Source organism: Salmo salar, chromosome 02 (genome assembly GCF_965601325.2).
Source record: "Salmo salar chromosome 02, fSalSal1, whole genome shotgun sequence".
Classification (NCBI taxonomy): Eukaryota; Metazoa; Chordata; class Actinopteri; order Salmoniformes; family Salmonidae; genus Salmo; species Salmo salar.
This window is the reverse complement of record NC_138292.1, coordinates 13,199,743-13,221,515: the sequence shown is the minus strand read 5'-3', so window position 1 is coordinate 13,221,515 and position 21,773 is coordinate 13,199,743. Positions and strand designations below refer to the sequence as shown.

At 43.3% G+C, this 21,773-nt stretch overlaps 1 protein-coding gene across 2 annotated transcripts; it reads right to left on the bottom strand.

Moving 5' to 3' along the window:
- Nucleotides 1-734: 734 nt before the first annotated feature.
- On the bottom strand, nucleotides 735-3,127 carry LOC106562679 (zymogen granule membrane protein 16-like). 2 transcript variants are annotated; one of them, XM_082959941.1, is made up of 5 exons: nucleotides 3,014-3,127; nucleotides 2,683-2,704; nucleotides 2,486-2,538; nucleotides 2,051-2,210; nucleotides 735-1,742 (listed from the first exon to the last, which is right to left on the bottom strand). In XM_082959941.1, the coding sequence occupies exons 3-5, from the start codon at nucleotides 2,535-2,537 to the stop codon at nucleotides 1,376-1,378; spliced, it is 579 nt and encodes a 192-aa protein (XP_082816067.1). In that variant the 5' UTR covers nucleotide 2,538; nucleotides 2,683-2,704; nucleotides 3,014-3,127; the 3' UTR covers nucleotides 735-1,375. The 2 variants fall into 2 exon arrangements, with proteins under 2 accessions (XP_082816067.1, XP_082816071.1); XM_082959945.1 differs by having other exon boundaries at nucleotides 3,010-3,112.
- Nucleotides 3,128-21,773: the final 18,646 nt, after the last annotated feature.

Genomic DNA, 21,773 nt, shown 5'->3' with positions numbered 1-21,773 from the left:
TGAACTCGGCACAGCCTAGAGATAATGCTAATGCCATTGCAGGCTCTTTGTGTCTTTAAGCACCGCACACTGTCACTCCATCCTTGCTCTGTGTGTGTGTGTGTGTGTGTGTGTGTGTGTGTGTGTGTGTGTGTGTGTGTGTGTGTGTGTGTGTGTGTGTGTGTGTGTCCGTGTGTGTGTGTCCGTGTGTGTGTGTGTGTGTGTGTGGGGGGGGGGGGAGAGCTTTTCTTTGTCATCTGATGGGATAAATGACTAATTTACAATTCATGAGGGTTGCCTAGTCACACATATGAAGATTTTGAAAGATGTGACTTTTTTAACCCTTCAAAAAAGCTACTCTGACCCCAATTTAAGACACTTCCGGTTGGCACAGGAAGGTTAGAATCGACACATTTTGTCATTGGGGTAGGCTTTCACAGAATCCTGAGCTTTAAGTCTTTACGTCAAGAATTTACGGATTTACACAGGGTTGAATTGAGTGATTTTCACAATCTGTATGTTAGTTATATCAAAACACCTTTAGGGTGTATTTAACAACTTCTGGTTGCTCCAGGAAGCTTAGAATCGACACAGGTAGACCTCACAGTAGCCTGATTGATTTTTATCGAAGACAGGTTCATAAGGCGTTCATAAACCACATAGGCTTCAGGTGTAATTAAGGGGAATATGCATTGTATTCATATGAGGAGAGAAATCATTGCAAACTGTTTGATGTAAAAACCTTCTTTTCACTGTTAAGGGTTAATGCTTTTTATTAAAATGTCCATAAGCAGATGTAGCAGAAAAGGAACAACAAATAACTAATACAGCGTGTATAAAATAGTGAAGGTGAAGCACCCTGAGACGCAATTATCTCCCCATAATAATTGATTGTTCAATTAATCAAAGATATAATTAATCCTTTAATTCCCATATGATTCTTTCATTTGTTGTGATAAATTGTGATAACCTCAAATGATGTGTAAAAACGCATGTGGTCTGTGACCCACGCTGACAGGACTGTTTTAATATCCCTATATGATGGGCGCTTCATGAGAATTTGAACTGATTGAATTTGAATGTTTAGAAGTATTTTTGTACTGCTTCAAGTGAGGAATCACCTCAAAAATACTTCCAAAGTATTCAAAACATTTAAATTCATTCAGTTTAAATTCTCATGAAGCACCCATCAGATAGTGATATGAAAAACAGTTCTGTGAGCGTCTATGTCAATCATCCGTCCAAACATATAGGGTCAGTTTTCTGGACCCAGATTAAGTTACTCCTGGACTAAAAAGCATGTTGAATGGAGAATCTCCATTGAAAGTAACTAGTCCAGGACTAGGCTTAATCTGTATCCGGGATACCATCCCAAAGAGCAAGACATACTTTTTTTTCAAGAAGTAGGAGTTACTGTTTCCAGTGCTGTTTCCAGAGTACTGTTTCCAGCCCCTTCCATGTACACCAATCCCCAGTGGGCTCCAATGGATGTGATCCCGGCACCGTTGAAGCGACCACTGAGCAGCCTCAGCTCATTGCCCATGTTGGCTGGGTAGAAGTTGAAGGAGACTTGGTTGGGCAGGCCGGCTGACAGAGTGCGCCCCATGTTGGTGGTTAACACCAGCTTGCAGATGTAGTCTGCTGGGTTGTACTTCCCAGACACCTCGACGATGGACTCATCATTAAACAGCTCCATCTCCTGCTTTTCACCCCCTTCACGACCAAACACAGGGGACCAGGTGGAGCCGTATCTCAGCTGGAACCTAAAACAGAGGAAGCTTTTCACGTTGGTTGTGTTTTGATAAGGCACATTCAGACCGAGAGAGCATGTAGCGTCAGAGAATATCAAGGAATGACATTTTACATTGTACTCTGGGTTAGATACGATAACACTATTGTTTGGTCATGTACTGAATATGTAATAAACACAACAAATAAATAAATACAGAAAGAAAGAAAGAAAGAAAGAGTTTCTGTTGGGTAGTGTAGTTGGACTGAGTCAGTGGTGTGTGTTGGGTAGTGTAGTTGGACTGAGTCAGTGTTGTCTGTTCATGTGTCAGTTTCTGCTCACCCGCTGATGTAGGCGTTGCTGTTGTAGTTGTAGTTGTAGTAGTAGTTGTTGTTGATCTCCCACACTCTGACTGCTGTGATGCGTCCCTCACCGTAGGAAGCAAATGGGGTCCCACCTCCCTGACCCACCGCAGAGGAATACGAGTACGGGTCTTTGATGGCTAAAATAACATGGGCAATATGTTTACTATATTTGCTATATTAATAATACATATTTCTATATACATCGTTTTAATTTTACCAACACATTTCTGAAAGATCTACACATTATGAATAAAGTGCAGATGAATTAACTAAAGTACATTCTGCAATGATTTAATCCATCAGCTTTTGTCTCAAAGAAGAACTCCTAAGTCGAACTGAAAAAACAAGTTGGTGAAAGCACAAAAGCTATTATTTTATCATTATCATTCAGAATTGTATTTTTATTACTCACGCATTGCCAAGCAGCTAGCCAAGAACACTGTGACAACCAGGATTGAGAACATTCTGCAAAAGGGAGGCATCAATACTTAAGACCTTTAATTTCAGTCAGTTTCACTCACTCCATTTCACTTTAAATGGTAAAACTTGAAAAAATGTAGTTAATAATGTTTTTCATAGTAGTTTGTCAAAACAACTAAGTCCTTTTACCTGTCAGGTCAACCAGTGTTTTCTAGGAGGGAAAAGAAAATAACCTTTTGAATTGTGACGTAACAAACAACAAACCATTCTTGAATGTGAAATGTTATAAAACAGATCTAAAAAGTTGAACCTACTCTTGTTTACTACAATCACTCTTGTAGTGCTAAGCTAATTATTAAAAATAATGTCAGATCATTGAATTTAAATTTAGAGGCAAAAGGGCCAACATGTTTGTGCCCAAGTACCAAGAGATAATGAGTATTAACTTCATAACATTTCCCACACTAGTATCATACATTGAATACAAGTTTTCAATTTAATTAGTTATGTAGTTACCCACAGTGCTATCTTGAGATGTGTGTGAAAACCTGTGAAAGCTTCTTATCTCTCTGTCTCTGCAAGGTCCTTCTAGTCTACTGCTTCCTCTAAGAACTGCATTTATACCTGCTGAACATTCCATCAGCTCTAGATGGAAGGAGCATGACAAAGAACACCTTTAGTCAGTCACTATAGAGAAGTCAGACATTGTTTTCTAATTGGTCTAGGCTACTTTGGGAGGGAGTATCAAGGAAATACTATAAGGAAACAAGCATATTTCTGTTAAGAAAAAGGGCGGGGGTGTATGACTTATGATTAACGAGACGTGGTGTGATCATAACAACATACAGGAACTCAAGTCCTTCTCTTCACCCGACTTAGAATTCCTCACAATCAAATGCCGACCGCATTATCTACCTAGAGAATTCTCTTCGATTATAATCACAGCCGCATATATCCCCCCCAAGCAGACACATCGATGGCCCTGAATGAACTTCATTTGACACTATGTAAACTGGAATCCACATAGGCTGCATTTATTGTAGATGGGGATTTTAACAAGGCTAATCTGAAAACAAGGCTCCCTAAATTCTATCAGCATGTCGATTGCGCTACCAGGGCTGGCAAAACCCTAGATCATTGCTATTCTAACTTCCGCGACGCATATAAGGCCCTCCCCCGCCCTCCTTTCGGAAAAGCTGACCACGACTCAATTTTGTTGCTTCCAGCCTATAGACAGAAACTAAAACAGGAAGCTCCCACGCTCAGGTCTGTTCAACACTTGTCCGACCAATCGGATTCCACGCTTCAAGATTGCTTCGATCACGTGGACTGGGATATGTTCCGCATTGTGGCGAACAACAACATTGACGAATACGCTGAGTCGGTGAGCGGGTTTATTAGCAAGTGCATCGGTGATGTCGTACCCACAGCGTCTATTAAAACATTCCCAAACCAGAAACTGTGGATTGATGGCAGCATTCGCGCAAAACTGAAAGCGCGAACCACTGCTTTTAATCAGGGCAAGGTGACCGGAAACATGACCAAATACAAACAGTGTAGCTATTCCCTCCGCAAGGCAATCAAACAAGCTAAGCGTCAGTATAGAGACAAAGTAGAGTCGCAATTCAACGGCTCAGACACGAGCGGTATGTGGCAGGGTCTACAGTCAATCACGGACTATAAAAGGAAAACCAGCCCCGTCGCGGACTAGGATGTCTTGCTCCCAGACAGCCTAAACAACTTCTTTGCTCACTTTGAGGACAATACAGTGCCACTGACATGGCCCGCTACCAAAACCTGCGGGCTCTCCTTCACTGCAGCCGATGTGAGCAAAACATTTAAACGTGTCAACCCTCACAGGGCTGCAGGCCCAGACTGCATCCCCAGCTACGTCCTCAGAGCATGCGCAGACCAGCTGGCTGGTGTGTTTACGGACATATTCAATCAATCCTTATCCCAGTCTGCTGTCCCCACATGCTTCAAGAGGGCCACCATTGTTCCTGTTCCCAAGAAAGCTAAGGTAACTGAGCTAAATTTACGTCATAATGAAGTGCTTTGAGAGACGAGTCAAGGACCATATCACTTCCACCCTCCCTGACACCCTAGACCCACTCCAATTTGCTTACCGCCCCAATAGGTCCACAGACGACGCAATCGCAATCACACTGCACACTGCCCTAACCCATCTGGACAAGAGGAATACCTATGTGAGAATGCTGTTCATCGACTACAGCTCAGCATTTAACACCATAGTACCCTCCAAACTCGTCATCAAGCTCGAGACCCTGGGTCTCGACCCCGCCCTGTGCAACTGGCTCCTGGACTTCCTGATGGGCCGCCATCAGGTGGTGAGGGTAGGTAACAACATCTCCACCCCGCTGATCCTCAACACTGGGGTCCACAAGGGTGCATTCTCAGCCCTCTCCTGTCCTCCCTCTTCACCCATGACTGCGTGGCGATGCACGCCTCCAACTCAATCATCAAGTTTGCAGACAACACTACAGTGGTAGGCTTGATTACCAACAACGACGAGACGGCCTACAGGGAGGAGGTGAGGGCCCTCGGAGTGTGGTGTCAGGAAAATAACCTCACACTCAATGTCAACAAAACAAAGGAGATGATCGTGGACTTCAGGAAACAGCAGAAGGAGCACCCCCCTATCCACATCGATGGGACAGTAGTGGAGAGGGTAGAAAGTTTTAAGTTCCTCAGCATACACATCATGGACAAACTTAAATGGTCCAACCACACAGACAGCGTGGTGAAGAAGGCGCAGCAGCGCCTCTTCAACCTCAGGAGGCTAAAGAAATTTGGCTTGTCACCAAAAACACTCACAAACCTTTACAGATGCACAATCGAGAGCATCCTGTCTGGCTGTATCACCGCCTGGTACGGCAACTGCTCCGCCCAAAACCGTAAGGCTCTCCAGAGGGTAGTGAGGTCTGCACAACGCATCACCGGGGGCAAACTACCTGCCCTCCAGGACACATACACCACCCGATGTCACAGGAAGGCCAAAAAGATCATCAAGGACAACAACCACCCAAGCCACTGCCTGTTCACCCCGCTATCATCCAGAAGGCGAGGTCAGTACAGGTGCAGCAAAGCAGGGACCGAGAGACTGAAAAACAGCTTCTATCTCAAGGCCATCAGACTGTTAAACAGCCATCACTAACATTGAGTGGCTGCTGCCAACATACTGACTCAACTCCAGCCACTTTGATAATGGAAAATGGATCTAATAAATGTATCACTACCCACTTCAAACAATGCCACTTCATATAACATTTACATACCCTTCATTACTCATCTCATATGTATATACTGTACTCTATACCATCTACTGCATCTTGCCATCTTGATGTAATGTATCACTAGTCACTTTAAACAATGCCACTTTTATATGTTTACATACCCTACATTACTCATCTCATATGTATATACTGTACTCTATACCATCAACTGCATCTTGCCTATGCCGTTCTATACCATCACTCATTCATATATTTTTTTAATGTACATATTCTTATTCATTCCTTTACACTTGTGTGTGTATAAGGTAATTGTTGTGAAATTGTTAGGATAGATTACTCGTAGGATATTACTGCATTGTCGGAACTAGAAGCACAAGCATTTCGCTACACTCGCATTAACATCTGCTAACCATGTGTATGTGACAAATAAAATTTGATTTGATTTGAAAAATACTCATTGTGTTCTTTTGAATTGTAACAAATGAATGATCTGAAATAGGGATTAAAAAAATATACAATCTAACAACCGAACAATTAAAAGAATGTACCAAAATTGTATGAATGTGTACGAAAATCACTCAAAATCAGTCTCCCAATCTTCAGTTGTTTTATTACACCAAGAGGTACTCCTTCCCTTCAAACATCAACACGCTGAAAAAGACAAGTGGATCTGGTCATTAACAGGATGGTTAGTTCATTGGTTTGCTCAAATACCTACAGTATTTTATTGTAGAATATTTGTTTCAGTACATGTATTTCAATTTAATTCTAGATGTGCACATGAGATTCCAACATTTTTGTCTCCATTATTGTCCGACGTTTTCTTAATCTGTTACAATACTCACATCTTCATTAAATCACTGGCAACCTGTACATGTTACTACAGGAAAACAATATGATTTCATTTTTTGCAGATTAACCAGATAAATATCAGCAGAAGTTACAAAGTGAGAAAATAAATAAAAGTTTATATACACATTACTAAGTGAAATACCCGGAGGCACTTGTTACTACCTATCTATAAAATGTGATAGTTCAATTAACATATTGTTAGATTACTTGTTGGATATTACTGCATGGTCGGAACTAGAAGCACAAGCATTTCGCTACACTCGCATTAACATCTGCTAACCATGTGTATGTGACCAATAACATTTGATTTGATTTGATAGTAATACAAATATGTAATGTAGGACCTTATTGATAAAAAATAAAATGCCAATGTAAAGCACAATTGCTTTTGTGTAAGTAGGTTGAGTTATCTATACTGCTCAAAAAAATAAAGGGAACACTTAAACAACACAATGTAACTCCAAGTCAATCACACTTCTGTGAAATCAAACTGTCCACTTAGGAAGCAACACTGATTGACAATAAATTTCACATGCTGTTGTGTAAATGGAATAGACAACAGGTGGAAATTATAGGCAATAAGCAAGACACCCCCAATAAAGGAGTGGTTCTGCAGGGGGTGACCACAGACCACTTCTCAGTTCCTATGCTTCCTGGCTGATGTTTTGGTCACTTTTGTAAGCTGGCGGTGCTTTCACTCTAGTGGTAGCATGAGACGGAGTCTACAACCCACACAAGTGGCTCAGGTAGTGCAGCTCATCCAGGATGGCACATCAATGCGAGCTGTGGCAAGAAGGTTTGCTGTGTCTGTCAGCGTAGTGTCCAGAGCATGGAGGCGCTACCAGGAGACAGGCCAGTACATCAGGAGACGTGGAGGAGGCCGTAGGAGGGCAACAACACAGCAGCAGGACCGCTACCTCCGCCTTTGTGCAAGGAGGAGCAGGAGGAGCACTGCCAGAGCCCTGCAAAATAACCTCCAGCAGGCCACAAATGTGCATGTGTCTGCTCAAACGGTCAGAAACAGACTCCACGAGGGTGGTATGAGGGTCCGAGGTCCACAGGTGGGGGTTGTGCTTACAGCCCAACACCGTGCAGGACGTTTGGCATTTGCCAGAGAACACCAAGATTGGCAAATTCGCCACTGGCGCCCTGTGCTCTTCACAGATGAAAGCAGGTTCACACTGAGCACATGTGACAGACGTGACAGACTCTGGAGACGCCGTGGAGAACGTTCTGCTGCCTGCAACATCCTCCAGCATGACCGGTTTGGCGGTGGGTCAGTCATGGTGTGGGGTGGCATTTCTTTGGGGGGGCCACACAGCCCTCCATGTGCTCGCCAGATGTAGCCTGACTGTCATTAGGTACCGAGATGAGATCCTCAGACCCCTTGTGAGACCATATGCTGGTGCGGTTGGCCCTGGGTTCCTCCTAATGCAAGACAATGCTAGACCTCATGTGGCTGGAGTGTGTCAGCAGTTCCTGCAAGAGGAAGGCATTGATGCTATGGACTGGCCCGCCCGTTCCCCAGACCTGAATCCAATTGAGCACATCTGGGACATCATGTCTCGCTCCATCCACCAACGCCACGTTGCACCACAGACTGTCCAGGAGTTGGCGGATGCTTTAGTCCAGGTCTGGGAGGAGATCCCTCAGGAGACCATCCGCCACCTCATCAGGAGCATGCCCAGGCGTTGTAGGGAGGTCATACAGGCACGTGGAGGCCACATACACTACTGAGCCTCATTTTGACTTGTTTTAAGGACATTACATCAAAGTTGGATCAGCCTGTAGTGTGGTTTTCCACTTTAATTTTGAGTGTGACTCCAAATCCAGACCTCCATGGGTTGATAAATTGGATTTCCATTGATTATTTTTGTGTGATTTTGTTGTCAACACATTCAACTATGTAAAGAAAAAAGTATTTAATAAGATTATTTATTTCATTCAGATCTAGGATGTGTTGTTTAAGTGTTCCCTTTATTTTTTTGAACAGTGTGTTTTATTTTAGCTGGGGAAGAATGTGAATTTATCTCAATAACTACCCATTGGGCACATACTGGTTGAATCAACGTTTTTTTCCACGTCATTTCATTTCACTTCAAAAGGTAAAACTTGAAATAAGTTTGTTAATAATGTTTTTAATAGTTCTTAAAAACAAGTCAGGCATTGTACCTGTTAGGTCAATCACCCCTAGGGGGGAAAGAAAATACACTTTATTGAATTGTGAAATGTGACGTAACAATCAACAAACCATTCTTGAATGTGAAATGTTTTGAAACGGCTTAAAAAGGATAAACCTAATCTTGTTTACTACAATCACTCTTGTAGTGCTAAGCTACTGTCACGTTAAAAATAAAGGCAATAGGGCCAAAATGTTTGTACCCAAGTACTAAGAGATGATGAGTATTAACTTTAAAACATTTCCCACACAATTATTATTTATTAAATACAAGTGCACATTTTCTATTTCGTTAGTTGTGTAGTTACCCACAGTGCTATCTTGAGATGTGTGTGAAAACCTGTGAAACCTTCTTATCTCTCTCTGCCATGTCCTTCTAGTCTACTGCTTCCTCTAAGAACTGCATTTATACCTGCTGAACATTCCATCAGCTCTAGATGGAAGGAGCATGACAAAGAACACCTTTAGTTAGTCACTATAGAGATGTCAGATATTGTTTACTAATTGGTCGCAGCTACATTGGTAGGGAGTGTCAAGGAAATATATACTGCTCAAAAAAATAAAGGGAACACTTAAACAACACAATGTAACTCCAAGTCAATCACACTTCTGTGAAATCAAACTGTCCACTTAGGAAGCAACACTGATTGACAACACATTTCACATGCTGTTGTGCAAATGGAATAGACAACAGGTGGAAATTATAGGCAATAAGCAAGACACTCCCAATAAAGGAGTGGTTCTGCAGGTGGAGACCAAAGACCACTTCTCAGTTCCTATGCTTCCTGGCTGATGTTTTGGTCACTTTTGAATGCTGGCGGTGCTTTCACTCTAGTGGTAGCATGAGACGGAGTCTACAACCCACACAAGTGGCTCAGGTAGTGCAGCTCATCCAGGATGGCACATCAATGCGAGCTGTGGCAAGAAGGTTTGCTGTGTCTGTCAGCGTAGTGTCCAGAGCATGGAGGCACTACCAGGAGACAGGCCAGTACATCAGGAGATGTGGAGGAGGCTGTAGGAGGGCAACATCCCAGCAGCAGGACCGCTACCTCCGCCTTTGTGCAAGGAGGAGCACTGCCAGAGCCCTGCAAAATGACCTCCACCAGACTCTGGGCTGAGAGGCATCGCTGGAGGCCCCGGGCTGAGAGGCGTCGCTGGAGGCCCCAGGCTGAGAGGCGTCGCTGGAGGCCCCGGACTGAGAGGCGTCGCCGGAGGCCCCGCGCTGAGAGGCGTCGCTGGAGGCCCCGCGCTGAGAGGCGTCGCTGGAGGCCCCGGCCTGAGGAGCATCGCTGGAGACTCCGGGCTGAGGGGTGTCGCTGGAGACTCCGGGCTGAGGGGCGTCGCTGGAGGCTCCGGGCTGAGGGGCGTCGCTGGAGGCTCTGGGCTGAGGAGCGTCGCTGGAGGCTCCTGGCTGGGGAGCGTAGCTGGAGGCTCTGGGCTGAGGAGCGTCACTGGAGGCTCCGGGCTGAGGAGCGTCACTGGAGGCTCCGGCCTGAGGAGCATCGCTGGACGGAGAGTGCGTGGAGCAGGCACAGGATGTACTAGGCCTTGGAGGCGCACTGGAGGTCTGGCGCTCAGGGCTGGCACAACCCGTCCCGGCCCAATGCTGACTATAGCCCGGTAAGAGCGGAGCGCTGGCACCGGACGAACTGGGCTGTGCTGCGGAATGCGGAGCACCATACCTGGAGCAGGCGTAGGATATCCTGGGCCCAGGATTCTCCCTGGAGGTCTGACACTTACAGCCAGCATAACCCGTCCTGGCTCAATGCTCACTCTAGCCCGGCAAGGGCGAAGCGCTGGCACAGGACGAACTGGGCTTATGGGCGACATAGTGCACATACCGCCATGCTGCCTAGCTCCTCCCTCTGTGCGTCTGCTTCGTTGGGCGCTCTCCACCAGTCCCTTTCTCCAGAATCCAGCGTCGTCATCCGCTCTTAACTCCTCGACCGGCTCTGGTTTCCTCCATGGCTCCCTCCGTATAGCCCGGGAAGTTAGGTCAGGGTTCCCCCCTGACCTAGCAACACTCCCCTTATGCCCCCCCCCCCAAAAAAAATTGGGGGCTGCCTCTGAACTCCTGAATAGGAGGATACAACACCTCGTACCTCCGTCGTTCCCTCTTCGCTTCCTCCAGCTCCTCCTTCGGGTGCTGGTACTCCCCAGCCTGGCTCCATGGACCCTTTCCATTGAGGATCTCCTCCCACGTCCATGACTCGAGATACCTCCTCTTTTGCTCCTTACCCCGCTGCTTGGTCTTCTTTTGGTGGGTGCTTCTGTCACACTCATCGTAAGGGACAGACCAAGGCGCAGCGGGTAGAGTGCTCATCTTCTTTCTTTATTTAGAGAGAACACTCAAACAAAATAAACCAACGATGAAACAGTTCCGTAAGGCACACAGGCACACTATTTGTGATAAGATTAAATGTAATTTTAGCTTCCAAATGAGAGAATTGGGTTTTCATAAGGTTAGAGCCCTGCTCAATCAGTGGCTCGCCCCTGTGAAGAGACATGGGTTATAAACTATGAAACACACCCTTCTCTCCCTCCACTATATAAGCCCTTGACGAAAATGTAACCTCCTGTTCCGAGTACGATAGGACGACGTCCATACGTTAAAAAGGACTAACATGTCAACTATAGAACTAAGCCAACCTCAGCGTGAGCTTTGGTTGTGAACAGTATGAACTTTGAACTCTTATTCACTAAAGAAGTGAGACATCCTAGCCATTGAGTTAGCAACAGCAGCTGTAAACGTGGGCTAGGAAAGGACGGACGACGTATCCAGTCTAACACACAACGAAGATACTACAACGTATTCAATTTACCACCAGAGACATTCTTCCGAGGACAGGAAGATCTCTGTTGGCCAACACGGCCAGCATCTACGACCAACCTACCGAAGCGCAGCTCAGAGTAAATATTTATTGCATTTTCCTTTTCCTTTTCCAAATGGGCGGTAACTTAGAATGCATAAGATACTGTATTTACGAAAGCTTAGCTTCTCCCTTTGTTCCTCAGTCTTCCCGCTCTTTCATTCAAGCCCAACCCCCTCTCTTTGTGTAACAAGCCATCATACAGGTTCCGTCCACCAGGGACATTTTCTGTATGACATAATTTGCATTCTGTGTATATGTAATTCTGTGTGATTAGTTAGGTATTTAGTAAATAAATAATTAAACCCAATTTTCTATTGCTGATTCAACTTGTTAGCCAAGTTGTTAACCAAGAATTTACAACTTTCAGATGAGACTGAAATAAGGTGACGATTAATATTGACTGCTATTGATGTAAAATATTACTAGGTCTTTCAGAGTTTATTCGGAAGATAACAGCTCCATAAACAGTCTTTTGTGGTGCCCTGACTTTCTAGTTAATTACATTTACATGATTAGCTCAAACAGGTAATATTAATTACAGAGAAATTATTTTATAGAATGTCATATCACTTAATCCGGCATAGCCAAAGACACGACAGTTTATATGGTGTATAGAAATGAGTCAGTTTGTGATTGAAATGAATTCTTAATTAACATGCTATTGGGCTTGTGATATAGATATCAGATGGATTTGAGAAGTTGCCTGAAAGGCAATTGTATATCTAAAATTACCCAAATATATACTTTTAATTATATATTTATTTCTTTGGCAGATATCAGCAAATCCCAGGAGGAACCACCGGTGCAGCCAATGATGAACATATACCCAAGAACTCTGATGGGGGACCGGAGGAGGAGCTTCAAGGTGGCCTGGTACCATATCCACCCCTGGCTTGATTATTTAAAAAAAAAATCAGACTCTGTGTTTTGTTATGCCTGCAGGCATTTTAGCCCTCCCAAAGTCTCAGAGACTGTATTTGATTTACAATTGGGTTTTAACAACTGGAAGAAGGCAACTTACAAAGAGGGGGGATTTGCAATTCATGCAAGGTCTGAGCGGCACAAACAAGCAATGATTACATGGAGAAACTATCAGAAAGCTGTAAAAAGTAATGCAACACTGGTAAATGCCCTAAACAAGGAACACAACAAACGGGTTCAAGAAAATCGGGACTATATTAAAACAATAGGAGAAGTACTACTACTTACAGCCACACAAAACATTGCACAAAGAGGACACGATGAGTCTGCAGAGTCAGATAATAAAGGGAACTTCATGGCAATCCTAGAAACAACAGCAAAGCATGACACAACTGTGAAAAAAGGTTGACTTCCATTCATAATGCAAAATATACAAGCAAAGGGATTCAGAATGAGTTGTTTGGCAGACATGGTTTGAACAAAAATGATAGAAGTGAAAGACAGTGAGGTCTTTAGCATAATGGCAGAAAAAACAAAAGATGTAGAAAAAAAGAGCAGATATCTCTAGTACTCAGGTACTATCTCAGAGGAGCTGTCCATGAGAGCTTTCTCCACTTTGAATCGGCTGATTGACTAGATGCAGCAGGGCTTACTGACAAAATCATACACATATTAGAAAGTCATGGTCTTGAATACAAAAACAACCTAGTAGGCCAAGCATATGTCGGTGCTTCCGTTATGAGTGGCAAGCATTCAAGCGTCCAGGCACGCATTAAAGAACAAGCAAATCATGCCTTTTACATCCACTGCAGTGCACACTGTCTAAACTTAGTTTTAGTGGATACAGTCAAAGCTGTCCCTGAGGTAGGACAGTTCTTCTCCTTACTAGAAAGACTTTACATCTTCACATCTGGGTCATATGTGCATCAAAAATGGCTTAGCATACAAAAAGAGATGTACCCAGGTGCACCTAGAGAGCTTCAGAGACTAAGTGACACTCGCTGGGCATGTCGATATATGGCTCTACATACTATTATGGATAGATTACCTGCCATTAAGTGAGTCCTGCAAGACATAGTCCAAGAACACAATGGTGACAAATCTGTTGAGGCACGAGGTCTGCTTGCAAAGATAGATTTACAATTCATTGTGTGCCTTGTTACACTCCATAAAGTGTTTGGAGAAGTAGAATTTCTATCAGATATGCTACAGTCTTCATCACTTGACCTGTCAAAGGCTGTTGATTTAGCTGAAGCCTTAGTTCAAACTTTGAATGACTACAGGGATGAGTCATTTTTTGATGACCTATGGAATGAAGTGTTGAACACAGCTGAGCAATGTGATACTGCAATACACCCCCCTGCAAAACGACCAAAAAAGCTCTCAATTTAGACACTCTAATGTCCTTGTCCTCTTGCTCAGTTGTGTGCACCGGGGCCTCCTGCTCTTTCTATTCTGGTTAGAGACAGTTTACGCTGTTCTGTGAAGGGAGTAGTACACAGCGTTGTACAAGATCTTCAGTTTCTTGGACATTTCTCGCCTGAATAGCCTTCATTTCTCAGAACAAGAACAGACTGATGAGTTTCAGAAGAAAGTCCTTTGTTTCTAGCCATTTTGAGCCTGTAATCCAACTCACAAATGCTGATGCTTCAGATACTCAACTAGTCTAAAGAATGACAGTTTTATGGCTTCTTTAATCAGAACAAAAGGTTTTCGCTGTGCTAACATTAATTGCAAAAGTGTTTTCTAATGATCAATTAGCCTTTTAAAATGATTAACTTCGATTAGCTAACACAACGTGCCATTGGAACACAGCAGTAATGGTTGCTGCTGATGGGCCTCTGTACACCTATGTAGATATTCCATAAAAAATCTGCCGTTTCCAGCTACAATAGTCATTTACAACATTAACAATGTCTACACTGTATCAATTTGATGTTACTTCAATGGACCAAAAATTTGGCCAGTGATTTGGGTCTGTATTTTGGCAGCAGCCTCTCTATGTTAGTGATGGCTGTTTAACAGTCAGATGGCCTTGAGATAGAAGCTGTTTTTCAGTCTCTCTGTCCCAGCTTTGATGTACCTGTACTGACCACGCCTTCTGGATAATAGCGGGGTGAACAGGCAGTGGCCCGGGTGGTTGTTGTCCTTGGTGATATTTTCGGCCTTCCTGTGACATCGGGTGCTGTAGGTGTCCTGGAGGGCAGGTAGTTTGCCCCCGGTGATGTGTTGTGTAGACCGCACTACCCTCTGGAGAGCCTTGCGGTTGAGGGTGGTGCAGTTATCGTACCAGGCGGTGATACAGCCCGACAGGCTGCTCTCGATTGTGCATCTGTAAAAGTTGGTGAGGATTTTAGGTGACAAGCCAAATTTCTTCAGCCTCCTGAGGTTCTTCACCACACTGTCTGTGTGGGTGGACCATTTCAGTTTGTCCATGATGTGTATGCCGAGGAACTTAAAACTTTCCACCTTCTCCTCTACTGTCCCGTCGATGTAGATCGGGGTGTGCTCCCTCTACTTTTTCCTGAAGTCCACGATCATCTCCTTTGTTTTGTTGACGTTGAGTGAGAGGTTGTTTTCCTGACACCACACTCCGAGTGCCCTAACATAGGTTTTCCTCTTGTCCAGATGGGATAGGACAGTGTGCAGTGTGATTGCGATTGCATCGTCTGTGGACCTGTTGGGATGGTATGCAAACTGAAGTGGGTCTAGGGTGGCAGGTAAGGTGGCGGTGATATGATCCTTGACTGGTCTCTCAAAGCACTTCATGATGACAGAAGTGAGCGCTATGGGGCGATAGTCATTTAGTTCAGTTGTCTTTGCCTTCTTTGGTACAGGAACAATGGTGGCCATCTTGAAGAATGTGGGGACAGCAGACTGGGAAAGGGAGCAATTGAATATGTCCGTAAACACAGCAGCCAACTGGTCTGCGCATGCTCTGAAGATGCGGCTAGGGTGCCGTCTGGGCCAACAGCCTTGCGAGGGTTAACACATTTAAATGTCTTACTCACGTCAATCTTCAGTCTCTAGACGGCAAGGTGGACAAAATTAGGGCACAAGTTGCCTTCCAGAGAGACATCAGAGATGGTAACATTATACCAACCTCCTGTGGTGACAAACAGGATTGAGAACATTCTGCAAAAGATAGGCATCATTACATATGACCTTACATTTCACTCAATTTCACTTTCACTCTATTTCTCTTCAAATGGTAAAACTTGAAATAAGTTTGTTAATAATGTTTTTCATTGTAGTTCACAAAAACAAGTCAGGCATTTTACCTGTCAGGTCAACCACCCCTAGTTGGGAAAAGAAAATACACTTTTTGAACTTTTTGTTAGTTGTGTAGTTACCCACAGTGCTATCTTGAGATCTGTGTGAAAACCTATGTAAGTGTCACGCCCTGGCAATAGAGAGGTTTTTATTCTCTATTTTGGTTAGGCCAGGGTGTGACTAGGGTGGGCATTCTATGTCCTTTTTTAAATGTTTTTGTATTTCTTTGTTTTGGCCTGGTATGGCTCTCAATCATCGTTGTCGCTGATTCCGAGCCATACTTAGGTAGCCTGTTTTCCTTTGGGGTTTGTGGGTGGTTAATTTCTGTTTAGTGTTGTTACCTGACAGAACTGTTTTGGCTGTCGTTCGTTTCTTGTTTTGTTTAAAGTGCTCCATTAAAATATTATGATGAGCACTAACCACGCTGCGCCTTGGTCTACTCCCTTCAACAGCCATTACAGTAAGCCTCGTATCTCTCTGTCTCTGCCAGGTTTCTAGTCTACTGCTTCCTCTTAGAACTGCATTTATACCTGCTGAACATTCCATCAGCTATAGACGGAAGGAGCATGACAGAGAACACCTTTATTAACTTACTATAAAATGAATCATGCAACAGTTACAAAGATTTTACTGAGTTACAGTTCTTATTTGGAAATCAGTAAATTCAAATAGATAAACTAGGGACTAATCTATGGATTTCACATGACTGGGAATACAGATATGCATCTGTTGGTAACAGATACCTTTAAAAAAGTAGGGGCGTGGATCAGAAAACTATTTGCCTCATGCGGCGCGATATCTCCTTTGCAAAGAGTTTATCAGGCTGTTGATTGTGGACTGTGGGTTGTTGTCCCACTCCTCATCAATGAAGTTGCTGGATAGTGGCAGGAAGTGGAACACGCTGTCGTACACATTGATCTGGAGCATCCCAAACATGCTCAGTGGGTGACATGTCTGATGAGTATGCAGGCCATGGAAGAACTGGGACATTTTCAGCTTCCAGGAATTGTGTACAGATTCTTGCGACATGAGGCCGTGCATCTGGGGCTGTGCATCCTTGACCATCAGCAACTCGTTTGGGTGGAATACGCCCACAACACCCTCCCCTGCTCATCCACTGGTCTCTCGCCTTTCGAGTGTTCGATGGGTTATCAGCCTCCGCTCTTCCCTGAGCAAGAGGAAGTGGTCAGCATACCCTCGGCGCAAATGTCCGTCCGCCCCGTAGCCATACCTGGAAGAGAGCCCAGTCTGCTCTTCTCAAGACCACCCCCAGATATCGACGACAGGCGGACCACCATCGGACCCCGACTCCCCGCTATCGTCTCGGGCAGAGGGTATGGCTGTCCACTCGGGATCTGCCCCTCTGTTTACAGCACCACAAACATTCCCCCCGATTTATTGTCCCTTTCTCCAACTATACGATTATTAGCCTCTCTGCTGTTCATCTTCTGTTGCCCCACACCCTCCATTTACATCCCACTTTTCATGTATCAAGGATTAAACCTCTGTCTCACAGCCCTCTGTCTCCTATTTACTTGACCTGTTGTTTGCCTGACCCCTGTTTTGTAAATACACTTCTGTGATTCGAACTGTCTGCATCTGGGTCTTATCCTGAGTTCTGATATTAATGTTTCTTATAAAAACAAGAAGGGACTTATAAAAACAAGAAGTGACTTATAAAAACAAGAAGTGACGAGGGGCAGTCTATCCTCAACTCTTAGCCAAGAGAGACTGGCATGCATATTATTAATATTAGCCCTCTGATTACAATGGAGAGCAAGATGTGCCGCTTTGTTCTGGACCAGCTGCAGCTTAACTAGGTCCTTGCAAAACTTGACCATATGACTTGACAATAATCAAGATAAGATAAAACTAGAGCCTGCAGGACTTGCTTTGTAGAGTATGGTGTCAAAAAAGCAGAGCATCTCTTTATTATGGACAGACCTCTCCCCATCTTTACAACTTGAATCTACATATTTTGACCATGACAGTTTACAATCTAAGGTAACACCAAGTAATTTAGTCTCCTCAACTTGTTTAACAGCCCCACCGTTCATTACCAGATTCAGCTGAGGTCTAGAACTTAGGGAATGATTTGTACCAAATGCTCTTTGTTTTAGAGATGTTCAGGACCAGGTTATTACTGGCCACCCATTACAAAACAGACTGCAACTCTTTGAAAAGGGTTTCAGTAACTTCATTAGCTGTGGTTGCTGATGCGTATATGGTTGAATCATCAGCATACATAGACCCAAATACTTTGTTTAATGCCAGTGGCAGGTCATTGGTAAAAATAGAAAAGAGTAGAGGGCCTAGAGAGCTGCTCTGTGGTACACCACAATTTACATGTTTGACTTTAGAGAAGCTTCCATTAAAGAAAACCCGCTGAGTTCTATTAGATAGCTCTGAATCCAGGTTGAAAAGCCATAACACATACATTTCTTCAACAACATGTTATGGCCAATAATATCAAAGGCTGCACTGAAATATAACAGTACAGCACCCAAAATATTCTTATTATCAATGTCTTTCAACAAATCATCAGTAATTTGTGTCAGTGCAGTACATGTTGAGGGCCCTTCTCTATAAGCATGCTGGAAGTCTGTTGTTAATTTGTTTAGAGAGAAGTAGCATTGTATTTGTTCAACACAATATTTTCCAAAGTTTGCTAAGAGCTGGCAGCAAGCTGATAGGTCTGCTGTTAGAGCCAGTAAAGACCATTTTACCACTCTTGGGTAGGGGAATGTCTTTGGCTTCCCTCCAGGTCTGAGGAGAAAGACTTTCCACTAGGCTCAGATTAAAGATATGACAGATAGGAGTGGCTATGGAGTCAGCTTCCATCCTCAGTAGCTTTCCATCTAAGTTAACATTAACAGTACTTTTCCATCCTCTCCCACACTAACTTGACAAAATTCAAACTTGCAATGCTTTTCTTTCATTATTTGTTTTTTATACATGAGTACGATGGCTCACTGTTAGTTGTTGACATTTCCTGCCTAAGTTTGCCCACTTTGCCAATAAAATAATCATAAAAATTATTGCCATTTAAAATGCTTTTGTGATGAATAAGCCATCTGATTTAATGAAAGAACAAGTTGAATTTGTCTTTCTGCTGATCATTTCATTTAAAGTACTCACGTTTTTTTCCTTTATTCTTTATATCATTGATCTTGGCTTCATAAAACAGTTTTTTTTTTTTTTTTAGTTTAGTCACACAATTTCTCAATTTTCAGTAAGTCACTCAGTCAGATGTGCAGCCAGACTTATTAGCCACTCCTTTTGCCCCATCTCTTTCAGTTATACCGTTTTTCAATACCTCATCAATCCATGGAGCCTTAACAGTTCTAAAAGTAAGTTGCATTTTTATCAATAATTGTAAAAAGCAATTTCATGAATGTATCAAGTGCAGCATCTGGATGCTCCTTATTAATCACATAAGACCAACAAATATTTTTAACATCATCCACATAAATCATAGCAAAGTCTTTTGTAGGATCTCTTATGCACAATTTTAGGCCCAGCTTTTGGAACTTTGGCTTTCCTGGATATAGCCACTATATTGTGATCACTGCATCCAGTGGGTACGGATACATCTTTAGAACAAAGTTCTACAGTATTAGTAAAAATGTGATCAATACATGTGGATGATCATGATCCTGTAGTGTTTGTAAACACTCTAGTAGGTTGATTAATAACCTGAACCAGATTACATGCACTGGTTACAGTGAGAAGCAACCTCTTGAGCTTAATGAAAACCAGTCAATATTCAGGTCCCCAAGAAAGAAGACCTCTCTATTTACATCACATGCACTATCAAACATTTCACACATATTATTTAGATACTGACTGTTAGCACTTGGCGGCCTATAGCAACACCCCAAAATAAAAGGCTTCAGATGTGCCAGGTGAACCTGCAACCACAACACTTCAATAACACTTGACATAAGATCTTCTCTAAGCATTACAGGGATATGCTCTGAATATTGTTATACAGCAACTCCTCCCCATAAGCATTCCTGTCTGTTCTATAGATGTTATATCCTTGTATTGATATGGCTGTAATATCAAATGAATTATCTAAGTGAGTCTCAGAAATGTCTAATACATTAATCTTATCTGATGTTAGCAAGTAATTGATTTCATTAATCTTATTTCAATGGCTACATATATTAATATGGGATATTTCTGCCCTTTCAGCCCTCAGGAAACGAAAAAGATTTGGCATGGGTCCTTAGATCCTCAAAAGGTTCTACAGCTGCAACATCAAGAGCATCCTGACTGGTTGCATCACTGCCTGGTACGGCAATTGCTCGGCCTCCGGCCGCAAGGCACTACAGAGGGTAGTGCGTACAGCCCAGTACATCACTGGGGCTAAGCTACACCAGGCGGTGTCAGAGGAAGGCCCTAAAAGTTGTCAAAGACCCCAGCCACTCCAGTCATAGACTGTTCTCTCTACTACCGCCTGGCAAGCGGTACCAGAGTGCCAAGTCTAGGACAAAAAGGCTTCTCAACAGTTTTTACCCCCAAGCGATAAGACTCCTGAACAGGTAATCAAATGGCTACCCGGACTATCTGCATTGTGTGCCCCCCCAACCCCTCTTTTCCGCTGCTGCTACTCTCTGTTTATCATATATGCATAGTCACTTTAACTATACATTCATGTACATACTACCTCAATTGGGCCGACCAACCAGTGCCCCCGCACATTGGCTAACCGGGCTATCTGCATTGTGTCCCATCACCCGCCAACCCCTCTTTTACGCTACTGCTACTCTCAGTTCACATATATGCATAGTCACTTTAACCATATCTACATGTACATAGTACCTCAATCAGCCCGACTAACCGGTGCCTGTATGTAGCCTCGCTACTGTATATAGCCTCGCAACTGTTATTTTCACTGTCTTTTTACTGTTGTTTTTATTTATTTACTTACCTATTGTTCACCAAATACCTTTTTTGCACTGTTGGTTAGACCCTGTAAGTAAGTATTTCACTGTAAGGTCTACGCTTGTTGTATTCGGCACACGTGACAAACTTTGATTTGATTTGATTCCTGGGTAGCTTATCAGTGATAGACATAAGCTGTAGACCACGCTATCTACCAAGAGAGTTCACATCTATATTATTTGTAGCTGTCTATTTACCACCACAAACCGATGCTGGCACTAAGACAGTACTCAACAAGCTGTATAAGGCCATAAGCAAACAAGAAAATGCTCATCCAGAAGCGGGGCTCCTAGTGGCCAGTGACTTTAATGCAGGCAAACTTACATTTGTTTTTCCTCATTTCTACCAGCATGTCACATGTGCAACCAGAGGAAAAAATTCTAGACCACCTTTACTCCACACACAGCTCTCCCTCGCACCCTACATTTTGCAAATCTGACCATAATTATATCCTACTGATTCCTGCTTAAAAGCAAAAATTAAAGCAGGAAGTACCAGTATCTTGCTCAATACGGAAGTGGTCAGATGACGCGGATGCTACGCTACAGGACTGTTTTGCTAGCACAGTCTGGAATATGTTCCGGGATTCATCCAATGGCATTAACTTCTTTGGGATAAACCCCCCTTCTCTCAATTTCCGCCTGAAGACATACCTTAATCTAACTGTCTGTAGCTCAGGCCCAGAAGCAAGGATATGCATATTCTTGGTATCATTTGAAGGAAACACTCTGAAGTTTGTGGAAATGTGAATTGAATGTAGGATAATATAACACAATAGATCTGGTAGAAGAAAATACAAGGAAATAAACATATGTTTTCTGTTTTTTATTGTTGTTGCATCATCTTTCAACTGAACAAGAACAGCCAAACATTCAGATATGATGCTGGGGATAATTTCGATACAGAACATGAGAGGGCAAAAGTATTTGAGAAAAGTTTCAGACAGATATCTTCAGGAATGAGTGCGCTACATGACAT

Coding starts and splice junctions, on each gene's coding strand:
- LOC106562679 (XM_082959941.1), bottom strand. CDS start 2,537: ATGTTCTCAATCCTGGTTGTCACAGTGTTCTTGGCTAGCTGCTTGGCA. Junction 2,211..2,485: donor GGCTAGCTGCTTGGCAATGC/GTGAGTAATAAA, acceptor ATGTTATTTTAG/CCATCAAAGACCCGTACTCG. Junction 1,743..2,050: donor AGCAACGCCTACATCAGCGG/GTGAGCAGAAAC, acceptor CCTCTGTTTTAG/GTTCCAGCTGAGATACGGCT.